The following is a 20,514-nucleotide window of genomic DNA, read 5'->3' as shown; positions in this document are numbered from 1 at the left end:
AACGATTTCTGGAGTTAATCCCACATACTTCAGAATTAATGTTATAATATGTCGAGTAAATACTACAGAATACAGATTCTACACTAAGAATAGCTTTCAAATGACACTTTTTATGACAAATATGATTGGCAATAAATAATATAATTATTATACTACCATTATATATAGTAGTGTACTATAATAATAATGCTTGAATTTTTTTTAAGAATTGTTTTGAATTATGTTGGAAAGGCAAAGTCAGAGTTCTGAATCTGTTTACTTTTCATTATTTGCACTAGTAAATGCTATCAGCATTTAACCTCATTGTTTATTTGCGATTGTTATTTACATGATTAGTTGTACTTTAATAAAGAATTTAAGTGTTCCAAAATGGTTTTGTGACTTAATAAGCGTCAACAAAAATGTCATTGTTAAATTAGTTAAAAAAAAAAAAAAAAAAAATATTAGATTAGTGGGCTGACTAATCACGAGAAAATTTGTCGTTTAGGACAGCCCTAGTGTACCGAAACACATTTCCTACACACCCTTCTCACTTTTTTAACCCCTGACCCATGAAGAGGGCACCTGGATATGTTCGCCTTAGGCCCCAAAATTTCCAAGTCCGTCACTGGTCACACATACATAGCCTCACACAAACATACAGCATAATAGGTGCTTCAAGGTACATACAAACATACATGACACTAATCATAGTGGTAAAGTTGAGCTAATGTTCAACAAACATACCATGTAAGATTAGTTAATGTGTGTCATGTTGCCAATTTTTGACAAAGTAACTGGAAACATTAAAGGTCAACGTGGAGTGAGTTTGTCTTTTTTTTTTTTGGTCAATTTCACTTAAAGGAGACTGAGTCCAAATAAAACCTAGGATTTAATGTGTCAAAGTCAATCAGAGCCCTAAACCCTGGCCTTGCTAGCTCATTTCTGTGTGTGGAACTGCGGATGTGTCGCTTGCTCACCGGCACAAAACAATAACCAAAAAACAACACATTTTTAACATGAAACTAGACTAATATTGTTCAATATGGCAAGTTATTTGTAACCTTTGAGTGTTTATATTATTGTGTGACCTTTAACATTTAAGAAATTGACTAAAGTAGATCTTTTTTTCCTATTCCAATCCTCTGAAAATGAAGTATTCGGGCATGATTTCGTTTCATCTGATCAAGACATCCCGAGTAGTAGTAGTAGTAGTAGTAGTAGTAGTAGTAGTAGTAACTCACTTTTTCTTTTTTTTTTTTCCAAATACATTCTTCATAACAACCAGACAACTCAACATCACAAAGTTCTTGACGAGCCGAAATCAAACATAAGCCATCCATTAATTGACACTCCCAAACAGCCTCCAGAGTTCAGCTACTGTCTACCTAGTAAATAACACTTAGCTCATGATTATTCACTTTTGCGAAATGATCTTCATCTGATTTTAATCATTACTTAGCCGTTTCATATCATACAGTGTTCTGATGATTGAGCTGACCGCACAAAAAAGTTTCAGGCAGTAAATTATATATATGAAATAAAAACACATTCTTCCTATTGACAACTCCTTGTGTGTGTGTTTTTTTTTTTTTTTTTTTTTTAATTTCACTTTTGGCATTCCGAGTGATTTTGAAGCTGCCCAAGGACAAACATGTTTATCTCTGTGCTCTTTATCAAAGAACCAACAAGAAAATGATTTCTAAAGTACCTGCGCACCAGCGGACGTTTGATCAATACTTCAATACTTCTCAACTAAAACAATTTAAAGTCTGTTTTCTTGGATGCTACATACTTCCAATGTTCATATTGGTGTTTTGAAAAACGTGGATTTAGTGGGGACTGCATGGATGACTGGTTAGTTCGTTCCCTTCAAAATTCTGAGATCAAGGCTCAAAACCCTGTCCTTCCTGTGTAGTGTTTGCATGTTCTCTTTGTGGGTACATGCCCCCCCCCCCCCCCCCCCCCCCCCCGGGTACTCTTGTTTCATCTCACAACTCAAAAGCATGCACTGTAGGTCAATGAACTCTCTCAATTGTCCCTAGGTGTGAATGTGAGTGTGAAGGTTGTTTGCCCATATCTGCTCTGTGATTGGCTGGCAACAAGTTGAGAGTTTATCTTGCATCCTGAACATAGTCAACTGGGACTGCACTTTCATTAGGATACGCAGGGCGGAAAAAGAATGAATGTGACATAGTCAATTAATATGTGTTAAGAGGTTCTCCAGTTCATTGAGTCAGCCTTTGTTGCATACTCAAATGGTTGAGGGAACAGGACCCATGTGTGTTGCACTTGTCTGTTTGATTTCTTGTGTTCTTCTTCCATTAATGCATCTAAACAAAAAAAAATAATCATAGTACATGTACATTGACTTGGATTCATGGATATGAATTTTACTGCTCAGACCACGAACTTTGTGGGACAAGTTACATCATTCAGCCATCCCCTTCCACCTCCCCATGTTTTTAAAAATCAAATATATGGCGGAAAACACTCAGGTGACTTGAAGTTCCGCCCTGAGACCCCCAATTTGGCCAAATTTAAAAATTGTCCGATATGCATGTGTGATACATCATTGGCAAGCTTAAAATCTCAATTTTCTGGAGGAAGAAAAATTTTGAACAGGAGGGCATTAATTTTTTTTTTTTTTTTTTTTTTTTCTTAACAGCAAAACCCTAACTGTAGGCGAGAGCATGCGAGAGCAGAATTAAAGACGCCACGATTTTAACGAGATATTATCGCGTACTTACCTTGTTTTGATCCAAAAACTCCATGTAGCATGTATCACCAAGTGTGAAGATACAGCTGTGAATGGCCACAGCCAGTTTTTTTTAAAATTTTATTTTATGGGTAAAACATGGTGATATACTGTAACAAGGGTCGCGGTGAAGAAATCGCAGACAACAAGGAGTGGTTGAGATTTTGTTTTTCATATCGTTACACTTTTAAATGTTATTTTTCAATTTTTCTTTGTTTGGATCGATTATTTATCATCTAACATATAGGGTAAAATGCGACAGGAAAAAAGAATACAACTAAGCGATAGTTATGAGGTAGATATCCGTGACTTTTTTACAGACGCCAAATTTTTCATTGTGACGTAATTTGTTTAAAAATTTAAAATATGCCAGTGAATATTTTTTTAAAGTCGTTTTCTTTTTTTAGATTAAATATTAGACATCAATTAATGATTCTAAGCTAAAAATGACAGACATTTTGAATAATATAATTTATTACCTTCGTTTCATGGCTGGGTTGAAACAAAAGCGGTTGTGCGACGTCTGTAAACAGGGGTTTTCAGGGTAAAACGGACAAATTACAAATAGTGCGGGGGCTTAATGCATCATGAATCTGCTATGGCAGCATATAGACATATTGTTCTGTCAAACAGAACAGTTGTTTTGGCTTAAAATACAGCAACTTCTTTTAAAGAGGAGTGCAAGAGCAGAAATTGCTTTATCAGTCTTGTCTGTGTTTTCTGTCATATATATTTTCTATTTTATGTACCCAATCCCAAAACATCATTTTCCAAAGTGCTTTGAAGAAAAATATGCTCAAAACTAAATAAGGCACATTCACAGCTATATAGTAAACACCAGTGGTGGATGAAGTATTCACTTTTTATCTTGAGTAAAAATACAGATACAGGAGTGTCTAAGAAAAAATTTACTCAGGTACCAAAGTACTAGCTTTAGGGTTGGTTGTGAGCGTCTTAAAAAAAACATTTGTAATACTTTGTATAATAATTCCAATTCCTAAAACTTTGAACTTTTGCTATGGTTTGCATCTCTCATATTTTCCTATACAGTATGTACTATAAATTTATAGACAGTATTATTAGGCTACAATTTTGAGAGACGCACCTGTTCAGTATGTACGCCCATGATTTTTCTTAATGTAATGCGGCATTGAAACAATACATATTCTTTACATTTCCAACCTAGCAACAATAGATTACAATGCCGACAGTTGAAAACCATTTTGACTATATACTACTTTCACACATTGATTGCTAATGATGGTGCTAGAAGTCCAATCTGTTTGAACTGGAAGGTCTGACACCGATCATTTACTGCTAGCCCCTTCCAATTCAAATGGATTGGGCATATATCTCAGTCAGTAGCAGCCAATGAGAATTTCAGATGTTCAGTAAATATTAATAGATTCCGCTATTCCTCTGTGCAAGCAAACTCAATATCTTAAGGTTTAATCAAAAAACTTTTTTTTTTTTTTTTTAAAAAAAGTCTTTTATTTTAGAAAACAAATGACCAACGTTTTGCCCATTTTCGAACAGAACATCAACCAATAATATATATATATAATTCAAAGGTTCTTAACCTTACTAAGGTACCGAAACCCACGGGTTTCACGGGTGCATTCATCGAACCCTTTCGGAATTTCATAACAAAGCCATTTTTTTACGAATTCAAAACCTAGTAAGCTAACATCTAAGTGAATTCCTGTTCAAATTTCTTCCAGATTTCTAATTTACTACAAATAACTTTGCCTTTTGCTGTTGATTTTTACCTTGGTGAATGAAATTAAAATAATTTCAATTCACACTGTTCTTTTTTTTTTCATGTTTACATTCTCATTTTATTGCCGCATCCATGCATCATATACTATTTTCATAGTGTATAATGATGCAAACCTTTTTTTTTTTTTTTTTTAAATTATCTAAGCAGTTCACACTGTCTGTAGGTCTGTTATATATCCTCATACCTAGTGCCAGTCGACCTTCCACTGAGCAAACCGATTTTCCTCCCAATAAATGGAATAAAGCCTGTAAATTAAGGGCAAACCAGTCCAAAACCTGGTCAAAAATGCCACTCTGCCTAGTTTTGGTCATTGTACAAAATAGGGCTCTGCGTTTATTAACCTTCATCAAACCTCTAGTTCGATCGAACCCTAGTTGAGAACCACTGATATAATTCATGGATCAATAAATAACAACAAAAATTGACAGACAGGTTAGTCATCTATTATAATAATTTTTAGTTTCAGTTCTAATGTGTGGGTTTGTGTTTTTTTTAATGATGCCATCCGGTTATCAAATAAAATAAGGGTTGTGGAATATACATCGATAAAATGCGTGCATGGAATCCCAATTGTGTCAGTTGATAAAAGTATGTGTGATCTAGAACAAACTGATGGCAGAAGCAGAGCAATTTCACTGCAAGTTTCTTACTGCTCATCTATATTACATTGTTATTATTAAAAGAACAAATACTCAATCACAGTGTAGGTGTTTACTGTTGCCAAGAACTGATGGTTCCCATTATTGAAGGATGCATATTTCATGAGGACTTCTGATGAAGCAGCAGTTGGCTTGAAGTTTACGGCCGCCTTCAAACTGAAGTCTTATTTCAAACTTGAAGTGTCCTTCTGAAGGTTAATTAAATTTAGTGCTGAGTGAATTAGGACATGACATCAGATTGTCGATATACAGTGGAACCTTAAAGGTTGAACACTTTATTTCGGGTTTAAAAATAATCAAAATAGAAAAAAACCAATCAGATGGAGGAAGGGCAAGTCAGTATCAGAAATCTATTTACAATTAATTTACACACATTGTAGCATAATCCATTCATCCATTTACGCCTTGCTTTAATAGTCATTAATGGAGGTGGAGCCTATCACAGCTGACTTTGGCTGGAGGTCATCAGGTAATTGTAGTGCTCTAAAGACAAACAATCCTTTATGCCCATATTCCAACCTGAAGATAATCTTGAGAAGGGGTCGGCAACCTTTAACACTCAAAGAGCCATTTTGACACCGCTTCCACTGAAAAGAAAACACGGTGAGCCGCTTGCACAAATTGTCATTTGAAATGATAGCGTTAGCTCAATTGTGTACACATGCATACAGTATATACTTTCACAAGCACCATCCAAGTAGCAACCGTGACCGTGTTCTATTAACACACACACAAAACAATGATATTGACTTGATCTGACAATTAACTCATTCACTCCCAGCCATTTTCACTGGAGCAAGGCCGTTCGCTCCTGGCCATTTTACTGGACCTTGACAGATTTTGCAAGGCCCACAGAAAATTCTGTTCTATTGCTATATAAACATGGAATGCACCAAAAGAAAGATTACTCTCTTCTTTCAGCAGGAAAAAAAGTAAGTTTATATCTTTTTCCATTCTTTAGAAATCAGCATTAGAAAATAGCATAGTTTGAGCAATTTTCCAATTTCTGATGAAAAAAGAGAAATTGAGCTTTTTGTGAAAGCATACATTTCAAACATAACTTTGACTTTAACACAGCTATTTTCTTTAGTTACATCCCAAACATCTGAATGTTTTCCTTTTACAAAATAACGTAAACAACAAGACAAATGGAGCTTGTGATAGCGAATTAACAATTTATTTACACATAACTGAGATGATGATGACCAGATGAGGCTGTTTTGGCTGCGACAGCCGGGTTAACTTTTCCCTCATCCCCGCCTGTCTCATAAAAATGGATTTTTTTGAGTCTCTGCGGGGTCTGCTCGGCGAGCAGCACGGACTCAACGAAATCATCCGCTGCACTGGTAGTCCGGTCGTCCTCTCGGTTGTTCTGCTCGGTTGTCCGCCGCCTGGTATCCTTCCGCCGGCGCCCCGGCCATGCTGCCCGGTCGTTCGTTGCCATTGAACTGGGTTGCGAGTCTTACTAAATGTGCTACTGCCCTCCAGTGGCCAGTTTTATTGCTTTAAAATGGATTTTAAGCTTTGTGCTTTGGAGATCAGTTGAACCAGAGAACCCAGAGATGTTTCTTATGGGGAAGAAAAAAAAAAAAAAAAAAACGTGGGACACTGAAACAATTAATAATAGAACGTATTTATACGTTTTTCGGAGCAAATGAGTTAAAGGGAAATTAAACTTCTTTGTTAAGTTTCACAAGCCCAGAATAAATTTTAATCAGATATTCATTTGATTGAATATAAAATTGAGTTGCTTCAGAGCTCTCAAAGAGCCGCATGTGTCTCCAGAGCCGTGGGTTGCAGAACCTTGATCTAGAGCAACCCAGTGCTACTCAGTTTTTCTTTTTTACCACTGCAGGAAGAGGAAAATATTTCTTTCTCTGCTGCTTCTCTATGGCACTTCATATCTCCCACTCTGTGCTATATGTGTGCATGCTCAATGCATAAATCCTGACACATAGATCTTCCCTTCATAAATTCGAATGAAAGTACCATTGCCAACTACTGCAGTCGATTTGTAATTAATTACTCGATTCTAGTATGGCAAACAAAGCACGTTCCCTGGGTCACACATGGTCCCTGTGCACTACTATTTGTGAATGACTAGATTAACCTACACTCGTAGCTCGAAATAATACAATAATTTAAAAATGTTACATATGGTGAGCTTTGCCAGGCTGCACTTCTTTTGGCCACTATTGATTGAAGGCACATGAAGGCAATCAGCACTCAGGTGGAGCACAGGTATTTAGAAAAGTGGTGAGGATGTTTGAATGAGCTTTCGTTTTTATTTTTGTTTTGTTTTGTTTTTTTTGGCCATCACTTGACTAGGCACTTGGCACATTGTTGGTGGTGATTTATGAGGTAGTTCAATCTAACATTTTTGTCCCTCTCCACAGCTGTCCAGCTCCGCTTGACCAGCATGTGTGAGCTTTTCTTGTTTTGGTTTGTTTTTCATCACTGAAAAAATATAAGTGGTTCCTTTTCTCTTTTAACACCTTGTTTGGCTGCTTCGGAGACTCACTGCGTCCTTAGAAATGTTGCTAAAACGGGTTGAAGTGAATCAAAAAAGGACAGTACGTAGCTCACATCAATGTACCGTATTTTTCGGACTATAAGCAACTACTTTTTTTCCACCTTGCAGCTTTTATAAGGAAGTGGCTTATTCATTGATTTTTGTTTGTTTGTTTGTTTTACGAACGAGCTTTATATTTCCTGTTAAAAATTTTAAAAATTGGATAATTCGACATATTTTAAAAGAATAGTTTTCCAAATTTTGCCATGACATAGCTCTTAGCCACTACACTAGCACCAATAAAACTTGCCAGAAGCTCGTCATACTTAAAAACCCAGGATTTTATAGATGAATTTGGCTCCATCTAATACCATGCTAATGCTGCTACAAAAGAACAAATTCAAATGGATGGGCATCCATGATTTGCTACGTCAAGAGAACTCGATGCTAGCGTTGATTAGGCGTTTTCAGCCTGCATTCGGAGGACTCTATTGCCGTAGTATGCTACAACAGAGCGGCTATAAAAGGGCTCGCGCTAGATGTTAAGTTTTTAAGAGGATTCCATCCACTTCGTTTAGAAGGCATGTTAAAGTGGATTATGCATCTTTACATATGTAGTGACCGTTTTTTAAAAAGTTGGTGGTGTTGAAGCGTGGTCATCTGGTTAACTCATTCACTCCCAGCCATTTTCACCGGAGCAAGGCCCTTCGCTCCCGGCCATTTTACTGGATTTTGACTGATTTTGCAGGCCCACGGAAAATTCTGTTCTATTGCTATATAGAAATCAGCATTAGAAAATAGCTTAGTTTGAGCAATTTTCCCAATTTCTGATGAAAAAACAGAAATTGAGCTTTTTGTAAAAGCATACATTTCAAACATAACTTTGACTTTAACACAGCTATTTTTCGCTTTTGTGACATCCCAAACATCTGAATGTTTTTGTTCTACAAAATAACATAAACAACAAGACAGAGCTTTTGATCGCAAAGTAACAATTTATTTACACATAACTAAACTATTGAACTGTTGAACTATTTGCACACATAACAAAGGGGAAGGCTCTCGGCTGCTCCCGGTTGAATGAGGTGGCTCCCAGTAATCTGATGAGTCCGGATCAAGATCGGTCTGACTTTTTTCATCATCATATTCATCGTTGGTTTCAACCTCAGGCTCAGGAGTAATGCAATGTGAGCTCCGCAGAACACGTGTGGAACCTGACGCTGTTGTGGCCGTCACAGTCTCTCATCAAGATAGATGTGAGCTCCGCAGAACACGTGTGGAACCTGACGCTGTTGTGGCCGTCACAGTCTCTCATCAAGATAGATTTTTTTTAATCCTACTTTGATGATGGTTTCGTTTTCTTTTCAAAACACTCCTCCGGTGTCGTTTGCCTTTTTTCCCCCCGATCGTTCTCCACATTTTTCTCAAATTCTCACGCGTCTTCAAAAGATCCCTCCAACTTTTGTTTCCTATTTTATTTCACTTCCTTTCTTTGCCCGAGATGAGTTCTTACAGAATGTGCTACTGCCCTCCAGTGGCCATTTCTATTGCTTTAAAATGAGTTTTAAGCATTGTTGATTGCAGTTTAGGAGCAACAGAACCTAGAGATGCCTCTTGTGAAAAAAAAAAAAAAGACGTATAAAAATGTTTTAGGGACACTGAAGCAATTAAAAATAGAACATATTTATACGTTTTTGGGAGCAAATGAGTTAATATATTTTTTGATCGATCGAATATTTCTGTGTAACTTTGTAAATAGCCAATGTTAAGATATGAACACCTGCAGCTTATCGTTCAGTACGGCATGTAAGTGGATTTATTTAGAAAATTTTGTGAATAATGGCCAGTGCGGCTTATGATCAGGTGCGCTTTACAGTCCAGAAATTACGGTATTTCTAGTGATTGAGCACAACTTTTTTTAATTATTTTTTTTAATCAACAAACACGTTGTGAATGGGCAACAATAAATGACTGTTGTGGATATTTTTCGATGCGGTTTGCAGTGTTGTTAATAACGGTGTTAGAATATAACGGCGTTATTTTCTTCAGTAGTGAGTAATCTAATTAATTACTTTTCTCATCTTGGCAATGCCGTTATCGTTACTGAGGCGGGAAAGGCGTGTGTTACCATGCGTTACTACGTTGGTTGACTGATGAGAGAAAAGTCTGAGAAAGACTGACTCACGGAGACGAGAGAGCAGAGCAGGAGTGGGGAGGAGACAAGGGAGCGGGACACCGTTGCAAACGCGATGCTACTATGCTAGGTGGCTCCAACATTACCTGACTGTAGTCAATAGCCTATAAACAACGCCCACATGATGCTTTGGTAGATATCACATATATACAGAACAAGATGTAAATGACAGACACGGCGGCAATAGTAGCAACATGTATAATAAAGAACTAGATGCGTTAGGTAAACAGCCGCCATCTTAAAGCAGTAGAATTCTCAGGAAGGCTCTGTTGTAGAGAACCTTCCTAGCGAACCTAAGTAACTTTTTATATAAAATGCTCATAAATTGGCAAAATCTGGACTTAAATCTATCTTTAAATGATGAAACAGTTTTAAAACTTACACATGTCAAATAGACAATAACGGGAGCAATTTTAATGGTAAATGGTAAATGGTGTTATACTTGTATAGCGCTTTTCTACCTCTCAAGGTACTCAAAGCGCTTTACGGTTGATTCACAACATTAAATGACTTCCACACATAGCAAAGGTTACTATCCACTTATGGCAATATCCGCAATACCCGTGTCTAGTTAAGTTCAGGGTAAAGAATTGGGCAAGGGCCAATTGTCCCAAAAACCCTTTAAACTTCACATTGTGTGACCTGTTTTTGAGGAAGAAAAAACAAAACAAAACAAAAAAACATGAAATTTATCACAAGTTACTTTGCCAAGTAACTAATTACACTTATATTGAGGTAACTGAGTTACTAACGCAGTTACTTTTTGGGAGAAGTAATTTGTAACTGTAATTAATTACTTTTTAAAAGTAAGATTAACAACACTGGCGGTTTGTTATGATCCCTACCCCCATTCACTGACTGCACTTGTGCATATCAGTCACAAAGACCATAGGCTGTGTTCTTTAACTATAGATACTTGCGATATTATCATTTATTTTGATACTCTGAACACCAATGCCTTGTTAAGTGGTATGAGTCCACATTTTGAGCAGAATTTAGTCTTGTATTTCGGATATTAACTGCCAGCTAAACATTACCCTAAATTTGCAATCACGAAAACTTAATTTACTGTATATAGCGCCTTTCACAGACAAGGGTCACAAAGCGCTTTACATGTGCTCACAATCACACATTCATACACCAACGGAGCTGCTGCCATGCAAGACACTGCCAACCTACTAGCTGCAAATTAGGACTCAGTGTTACCCAAGGATTCTTTGACTGTGGGCAGTCGTAATTAGGAATTGAACCGCTAGCCCTTCGATCCCAGGACAATTCTCGCTATCAACTGCGCCATGGCCGCCAAAGTCTGCTTGAAGATTTAAATTATTATTAAATGATCGAATGTTTTCTTATATTTTCATTAATCATATTCAAAAGCATGAAATTTGTAACCTCTGTGGAATTTCAGAGGGATTTGCTTTATTTTGCGAGATGGGAGACTTTTCTCATTGAGCAATACAACACCAATTACAGGCCCATCTTTGCGAACTTAATCAGCGAGTGTAACCCTTCTGGTTATTAATATAACCCTCAGTCAATTGCTGTCTCACATACACATGCACACACTCTCCACACATTGCACTTCATTGCACCTCGTCTAACACAATTAGTGGCCCTGTGGTTTCTGGGTAAGTAATGAAGGGTGGGAGGAAATCGCTTTAATTTTGTGCTTGTACTATAGGCTGCAATATTCTGATGAATATATGCAATTAATCACACACACAACCACAACCCTAGTATGTATTGGTAACGATTTCATCACTTTTTAAAAATTTTTTGTCCTTAGGCGCCATCTTTGATGAGTCGGCACGAAAGGATGACGAGGTGTTTCGCCTTGCTGTGGCTGATCTCAATCTGAACAATGAAATCTTGGAGACAGAGAAGATCACCATCTCTGTGGAATTCGTGGATGGGAACAACCCTTTCCAGGCTGTACAAGAAGGTAAGGGACTCCACATATGTTGTTGTTGATGCAGTCTCAGTTCGCTAAAGAAGTCAGCATGATGTCAATCTTGAAAGGTTAAACCAGTGTTCTTCCGCAACATATTGCTTCATTTCTAGGGCCCCATCTGCAGTATACAGCAGAATTTTTTGTATGGATTCTGTTAATGTTATGGAAATTTCTTGTCTATACTATATTATTTTTGCATTATACTGCCTCGCCTTAATGTTCTTCCTTGTGGGAAAAGATAGCTGCAGGAATTTGTCTTTTAGTTGTTTATCAAACCCAGAGAATGGTTAACTCATTCACTCCCAGCCATTTTCACCAGTGCAACCCCCTTCGCTCCCGGCCGTTTTACTGGATTTTGACTAATTTTGCAAGGCCCACAGAAAATTCTGTTCTATTGCTGTATAAACATGGGACCCCCCCAAAAGAAAGATTAGACTTTCTTTCAGCAGGAAAAAAAGCTAGTTCATATCTTTTTCAATTCTTTAGAAATCAGCATTAGAAAATAGCTTAGTTTGAGCAATTTTCCAATTTCTGATGAAAAAACAGAGAAATTGAGCTTTTTGGAAACGCATACATTTCAAACATAACTGTGACTTTAACACAGCTATTTTTTGCTTAAGTTACATCCCAAACATCTGAATAATGTTTTCCTTTTACAAAATAACATAAACAACAAGATAAATAGAGCTTTGATAGCAAAGTAACAATTTATTTACACATAACTAACTGAGAGATGACGCTGTTGTGGCCGCGACAGCCGGGGTAAACTTTTCCCTCATCGCCGTCTGTCTCATACAGATGGATTTTTTTGAGTATTTCCTTTGTGGTGACCACTGCCTCGTGGCGGAGTTTGCCTGGGGAACTTGTGTTCCTGGGGGGAGAAACTGTTTGGCTGTGCGCGTTTCAGGCTGAGTTGCGGGACACTGGGGGGTGCAGGGGACACGAGCGGCCGAGCACAGCGGCGCGTGCTCTGCTCGGCGAGCAGCCCGGACACAACAGCATCGTCCGCTGCACTGGTGGTCCCGGTCGTTCTGCTCGGCCGTTCAGCACCTGGCATCCCGGGCACCCTCCCGGTTGTTCTGCTCTGTCGTCGTCCGCCGCCTGGCATCCTGGACGTTCATTCGGTCGTCTTTCGCCGGCGCCCCGGCCGTGTGGCCCGCCCATTCGTTCCGTTGAATCGGGTTGTGAGTCTTACCCAATGCACTACTGCCCTCCAGTGGCCAGTTTTTTTGCTTTAAAATGGATTTCAACATTGTGCTTTGGAGCAAGTTGAATCAGAACCTAGAGATATCTCTTGTGAAAAAAACATAAAAGACATTTTTGGGAGCAAATGAGTTAAGCGCAAACACAATCACCACTTGTGCAGAAGGTAGGGTGACCAGATGTCCAGTTTTAGTACAGACACTCAGCATTTTGAGTGATTCGTCTGGTGTCCATCAAAACCCATTGGCCTGACGCTATTTGCCCACCTTTTAAAGAAAATGGACCGCGGTTCAGTTTATGTGACGCAACTAGGCTCCACAGTTGTCACAACTGGTCTTTGATTGGCCAAGAGTGGCTTCAGTTAAAAATGTCCTATAGCATTGGTTCAGTAAAATCAAGCATCCTCGTGGAAATCGCTCCCATAATATTTGTAATAGGCCACTGGAGAATAATGGCTATCAACGCTAATCCATAGACTTCATAATTATATTGACGGGTCACATTTCCCATACACTGCGCCACGCCTTCAAGTACACTCCGCTTTAGTCGGTCGAAGTCTGTCGCAGTTATTCCCAAAACACATGCAGCAATCCAACATCGGATTTAGGTTGAAAATTACGAAAGCTGTACTTCCTACAAACAGGAAACATTGTCTCAGGAGTGATATGTTTGAGGATTCAAGGTAGTTATATTTTTCGTACCATGCATGCATTTTGAAACGTGAAAATAATCAATGGGAGAAATTAGCCGCTACGGCATTGGCGTCGTAGTTCGCAATATTTACGTAAAATAAATGCTAAATGCATGTTTTTTTTTTTTTGCTTTTAAACCAAGAATCGGGACTGTTTTACGTCCAGATCTATAAAGAATTCAGGGATTTAAGCATTTATTCACAAGAATTTTCAATGGAAAAAAGCGCTTTGTTTTCATAAGACTGCCGCTACATTTGCTTACTGATTAGCATCATAGTTCGCAATATTTACATAAAATAAATGCTAACTGCCCTTTTTTTGCTTTTAACCAAGAATCGAGAATTTCTTACGTCCATGCCTATAAATAAATTAGGGATTTAAGCATTTATTCACAAGAATTTTAAACGGAAAAAGCTCTTTGTGATTCCACTCGGTCAGCTTTGACAGCCACGCCAACAATGCAGGCCCTCTATTAATCTGCCCTGTGTCCGTCAATATATAATGAAGTCTATGACTAATCACATCATAGCAGCTTTGTTGGAACAAACAGTGGAAATTTGTTGTCTTTAAATAAAAATAGAGCCTTGCTGGGCAATAAAGTCATCTGAGTGCTGGTTGAATATGGCTAATCGCCGTTAACGTAAGTGTCATCTTGTCGTATCAAACAGTGGATATCCATCCTTTTAAAATTGTTCTTTTGTACCGCCACATAACATCAGTTGGAGTCATTCATCTATAAAATCGCCAGAGAATTTGATGAAATCTGACAAGACATCTGGCAGCTTTGTTGCCACTGGTGTAGCCACCGAAAGCCATGTCATGGCAAAATGTGGATATTTATTCTTGTATATGTCTAATCATCCTTTGTTAGACCTAAACATTTTTTCTGTAGTTGCAGCAAGGGTCTTTTCTTACATTATTAAGCAAACTTCAAATAGGAATAAGCGAACACTATGGGTGACGTCACTAATGCAATGCCAACTTCTTTCTTACAGTCGATGATTAGGATCATACTGGAACTCTACATCACTTTTGGTAAATGTTGTTGGCCAACAACAATATCTTAGGATTAAAATGGCTTTTTTGGTTCATTTTACGAACAGTAGGTCTCCAGATTGTGGCTCAGGGAAATTCAGTGTATCTAATTCAGTAATCTGACATGACAGCTGGATTTTAAATGCATATAGGAAGGATAAAAACGTATGTTACAAAAAATTCATTTTTTCAAGGTCTCTTTATATTGTGGTTTTTGGTGTTTAGCAACTAGCAGATGAGTCTAGGGCAGGGGTGGGCAAACTATTCCACAATGGGCCGCAGTGGGTGCAGGTTTTTGTTCATACCCATCATGAGGATAGCCTTTCACCAATCTGGTTTCTTAGAAGTGCAATCAGTGATTGCAGTCAGGTGCTTCTTGTTTCTACTGAAACCTCAATGGTTAAACTGTCTGTGCTGAATCAGTTGGAACAAAGACCAGGACCCACTGCGGCCCCCGAGGACCGGTTTGCCCACCCCTGGTCTAGGGTATTCCCAGCCATGAATGGCGATCACGTGACACTTTTGTACAACTCCTTTATGGTGTGCTCAATCCAAGGCATGGAAAAAGGAGTTCAAAAGATTCCACACTGATGCTTAAAAGAATGAGTGACTTTTAATGTTCTTAAACACAACAAATTCATTGACTGTCCTTTCCTAAAATCCCCTATCAGGGCCTATTTAATGATCAATGGAGCCTTTTACTCTGACAATTTGTGAGCTAATAAAAGTTGACTGCGGATCCAATATTGAACTGATACATTTTTGGAAATTCTTTGTTTTTGTTTTATTTTATTTTTTAACTGAGGGATAGTGATTAGCGAACCTCACACCCAGTATATCCCATCTGCATACTTCAGCTTAGCAACCATCCAATTAAGGCCAAGTACTGTAGATGAATGGATATTAGTAGATTTTGGGGACATTTCTGATGAGAGACGGGGAATGTGGGTCTTAAACTTTGAGGGAATTCATACTTTGAATTAAATTTCTTATTGTACCATCCTGGTAACTGTACCACACTTTTTCACTCTCATATAATCAATCACAACTTTATCTTCTTCATCATGATCATAATTGACTTAAATTTACTTGTGAAATTATTACTTTGGTTTCATCGAAGTTTTAACTTCGGCCAGTGCAATGGACGACACACATAGTCCACGTGGCATGGATAATATCAATTTTACACAATTACAGTACAGCATTATGAGAATTATAAAACCGTACAATTTTATGTGTGGAAAGGCGCTGTAATAAGTACGCATTCGGATATGTTACTCTGACCGACTGCTAGCCTAAAAAACGGAGGCATTTCGAGCAGTTTCCAGCCAATCGCATATCTTAGCCTGTAACTCTTTAATTTACCTGCTACTGCTGCATTAGAATATAAAGGCTTTACACAGAAGGACAGTTTTAGCATTACTCAAATTGATGACTTACCTTAATTGAACGAAAATAGAAGACCGTTTGAAGGTGTACGCGAGAAGTGTCCTCCACTCCATTCTTGAACTTGCAGGACGCAGTTCGCGCGAGACGTCCAAGTACCTCGATAACTTGCGAGTGCTTGAATTTTGAGTTTTTTTTTTTTTTCTTGGTAGCCATTAGCATTAGCCAAGCTCAGGGAAAAATATTTATTTGAAAAATGGCCGTTTGAAGGTCTCGCGAGAGGTGTCTTCCAGTATTGAACTTGCAGGATAGAGTTCGCGCGAGACTTCCAAGTGCTTGAATTTTGAATATTTTTTCCTCGGGAGCCAAGCTCAGGGAAAAAAAAAACCAAACCCAAAAATACATTATTTTGAAAAACACAGTTGGGGAAAAAATTCAAAAAACAAACCCAAAAAAGTCCCAAAAATAAATTAGTCAGAAAAACGGAGAGTTGAAAAAAAATTAATTCATAAAACAGTCCCCCATTTTAAAAAATTTTTCATGTGAATGCAATACGCTTCCGTACAAACATGAACAGTCTTGAATATGATTTTTATATGCCCACCATATGGGAAGTAAAACAAGCCTGTCAAAGACAGGTAGAAACATAATGGCAGTCATTTAATCACTTGATCAAAAATCCGCGAGTGCATCTATACATGGAGAAGAAAACATTTATCTCGCGCTGATTTTAGGTTCAACCAGTATTTTAGACTGCGTTGCAGTGGTTGGTGATTTTTGGGCTAAAATCAAGCTGTCATTCTGCTACATATGCAAAAAAATTCTCAGGCCATGCCCCTTTAAGCCTGGCAAACCCCAGGGCACCTGAAACTAAAGTACCGAGAAACCGGTAGGTGCTCAGAAATCTGGCCAATCCGACGCTGCCAAAACAGTCAGGCACATCACAATACCACTGGCCCCCAAATTGCCTGAAACCCCAGAAAATTCCCATTACACTAATGCCAGTCATTAAAAAGTCCCACCACATAACAAGCATAGAACAACGCAGGGGCCAAAAACAATAGCGATGCCTAACTGGATTTTAATTGCGAGCGAATTATCTGTTAAAAAAGGCTTTATCTAAATGATTAACTACTCATACTGCCTTGAGGGTTTTTGTATATGTGTTTTTTAGCCTGATATACTGTATGGCAAGCTGTCCCACCCTTCCGTTTTTCTGATTTCATGTTACCTAATTGTGGGTGTACTCCTGTCACTTTCATTTCCATTTCACTCCTGACAACCCATCCAGTATTTCCATAGTAACCTAATACGTGCAGAAAACAGGTGAAGTTAAATGTGTGTGCATGCATATGTGTGGCATGCATGTCAGTGTGTCCGTGTCGCCATTGATTAAGCAATGAGGATCGCCTAATTGGATAACTGCCTATGGGAAGGCAGGAGGCGAGGAAGGAGTGTGTGAAGGGGGAGAGCCGCAGGGGAGACAACTCAATAGTTGTCTGGACTTATTTTTCATTTGCACTTGACACACATAGGGCATATTTAAGCATAGGCAAACGTACACACGACTGTTGTGGCAACATTTCCGTTTCTATTGTACGAAACATTAGGAAATGCCAAGACGTGCCTTTCCGATTTATTCGTTGCAAGAGTTTGCAAAGTGGATTCACAGAATGCCACATTCCGAGAATAGACCTTCACTTGTCAAGTTGTTAGACTACATGGCAGAATGACGAAATACAGACATCACGAACAACAACTTTAGCATGGAATCATATTTACTGCATGTTAATAGGTAACTGCTATCTAACCAACTCTGTATATTTATCACATCTCAGTGCAGCTCTACCAAAATTATAAAGGACAGATGAAGATTTTTTTGGATTTCGGTGTAATTTGACGAATTTAAACTTTAGAGTTCGTCCATACGTCTGTTATTTCTAACATGTAACTGCGAGAAGAATTTGCGTTTTTTTTATTTTTATTTTATTTTATTTTTTTTATTATTTTATTTTTTTAAGTTTCTTTAGCACTCCGTCAATACTGCCTTCCCAGACCCGGAAGTGTGACATCATTTACAGAAGGCAACAGAAGACATGGCAGACTATACCTAGTAGCACCAGCGATAATCCGTATATTTCCAACGAAATAGTTCAGGATCGCTTTTTCGTGACGTTAGCAATGACGAGATCTCTAGGAAAGATTAGAAGAGTGGTAAGCCTATGGGGCAGTTTACATGGCGACACAAAGACTCAATGACTGAGTGACGGAATCGCCTCGCGTGCATATGGTGTCGGCGAAGACGAAAAATTCTGAATCCTGCCTCCAAAGTGGAAGAATTCGATTGCGGGAGATTGAGTGGGGCTTGCGCCGTATGAATATCAAAAGCTCCCGTGGCGCGAGACCGTGCCGATAACGTCAGCATTCGCATAGGTCACATTGGGCGTGCGCAGCGGTGCTGCTAAACATTAAAAACAGCAAATATGGCGGAATGTTGGCTTTAATTTACTGTTTTAAGAATATTTTTAAATTAAATATGTTGAATGTTTCCATTTTTGTGCCTTTTTGAACAACAGAAAAATGCCATTGCTTCAAGTGGGCGCGCATATTTTTTTCCGGGCTGAGGAGCTTGTTGGGGGTCAAAGTGCATCATTCGCTGTCACCTTGTAAATCTGCACTGCATCCTTGGGCCTGGCATGAATACTACATCGCTTTCATGCGGAATTTCGACATTGTTTGAATGGAGATGGGCCCATATAAATGCAAATTTGAAATGTTTGGTATTCTCGGAGAGTCACAATGTAAACGGCCCCTATGTCTAGCATCGCAATTTCTCTTTGAAACGTTCTTTACCTGGTCATTCTGTGATAGAATTATCAGTAATTGCAAGAAAAAATGTGTAGTTACACTGCTGGCCAAAAGTATTGGCACTCCTGCAATTCTGTCAGATAATGCTCAATTTCTCCCAGAAATTGAATGCAATTACAAATGCTTTGGTAGTAATATCTTCATTTGTTTTGCTTGGAATGAAAAAAACACTAAAGAGAATGGGGAAAAATGTGAAATCATTATCATTTTACACAAAACTCCAAAAATAGGCCGGACAAAAGTATTGGCACCCTTTGAAAAATCAGATGCTTCTCAAATTTGTGTACTTAACAGCACCTGTTACTTACTGTACCTGTGGTGCATAACAGGTGGTGGCAATATCTAAATCACATTTGCGGCCTGGGAAAATGGATTAAAGTTGACTCAACCTCTGTCCTATGTTCTTGTGTGTACCACATTGAGCATGGAGAAAAGAAAGAAGACCAAAGGACTGTCTGACGACTTGAGAAACAAAATTGCGAGGAAGCATGGGAAATCTCAAGGCTACGAGTCCAAAGACCTGAATGTTCCTGTGTCTACTGTGCGCAGTGTCATCAATAAGTGTAAAGCCCATGGCACTGTAGCTAACCTCCCAAGGTGTGGAAGGAAAAGAAAAATTGACGAGAGATTTCAACGAAAGATTGTGCGGATGGTGGATAAAGGACCTCAACTACCATTCAAATAAGTTCAAGCTGTCCAGCAGTCTGAGGGTACAACAGTGTCAACCAGTACTATCCGTCGGCATATGAATTAAAAGGGACTCTATGGTAGGATACCCAGGAAGGCCCCACTTCTTACCCAGAGACATACCTGAGAAAGACAAAAATGTTTAGGAAGAATGTTCTCTGGTCAGGTGGGACAAAAGTAGCTTTTTGGGAAAAGATATCAACATAGTTTACAGGAAAAAAATACAAGGCCTTCAAAGAAAAGAACATTGTCCCCAAAGTCAAACATGGCGGAGGTTCTCTGATGTTTTGGGGTTGCTTTGCTACCTCTGGCACTGGACTGCTTGACCGAGTGCATGGTATTATAAAGTCTTAAGACTACCAACAAATTTTGCATCATAATGTAGGACCCAGTGTGAGAAAGCTGGGTTTCCCTGAGAGGCCTGAGAGCCAAAGAAGAATGGTCTAAAATTCCAGCAGAGCATTGTAAGACACTCATTAATGGATACCGGAAGCGGTTGTTCGCCGTTATTGTCGAAAGGTTGTGCTACTAAGAAGTAGGCTGAGGGTGCCAGTACTTTTGTCCCATTTTTGGAGTTTTGTGTAATATGATAAGGATTTTTTTTCCCCCATTCTCTTTTGTGTTTTTTCATTGCAAGCAAAATAAATGAAGGTATTAATACCAAAGAATTTGTAATTGCAATCATTTTCTGGGAGAAATTGAGCATTATCTGAAAGAAGGGGTGCCAATACTTTTGGCCAGCAGTGTATGTCGATCTAATAAACCTTCAAATATGTTGGTGTGGTGTATAGCTTTGGTTAGAAATTC

The 20,514-nt window shown here is 38.5% G+C and overlaps 1 protein-coding gene across 7 annotated transcripts in view; it reads left to right on the top strand.

Moving 5' to 3' along the window:
- The window catches only part of grid2 (glutamate receptor, ionotropic, delta 2), a 1,093,502-nt gene that overhangs the window by 180,367 nt on the left and 892,621 nt on the right, over positions 1-20,514 (top strand). For all 7 annotated transcript variants that reach the window (XR_009062687.1, XR_009062690.1, XR_009062688.1 and 4 more), the window contains exon 2: positions 11,672-11,827. Coding sequence is in view for 3 of the 7 variants with exons in the window: in XM_057831225.1 (XP_057687208.1) it covers positions 11,672-11,827 (156 nt within the window). In the remaining 4 variants the exon portion in view is untranslated. The remainder of the gene's footprint in view (positions 1-11,671; positions 11,828-20,514) is intronic.

The sequence above is a fragment of the Corythoichthys intestinalis genome, chromosome 3 (genome assembly GCF_030265065.1).
Source record: "Corythoichthys intestinalis isolate RoL2023-P3 chromosome 3, ASM3026506v1, whole genome shotgun sequence".
Classification (NCBI taxonomy): domain Eukaryota; kingdom Metazoa; phylum Chordata; class Actinopteri; order Syngnathiformes; family Syngnathidae; genus Corythoichthys; species Corythoichthys intestinalis.
The sequence above is the reverse complement of the archived record's forward strand: the minus strand, read 5'-3'. Positions and strand labels throughout refer to the sequence as shown.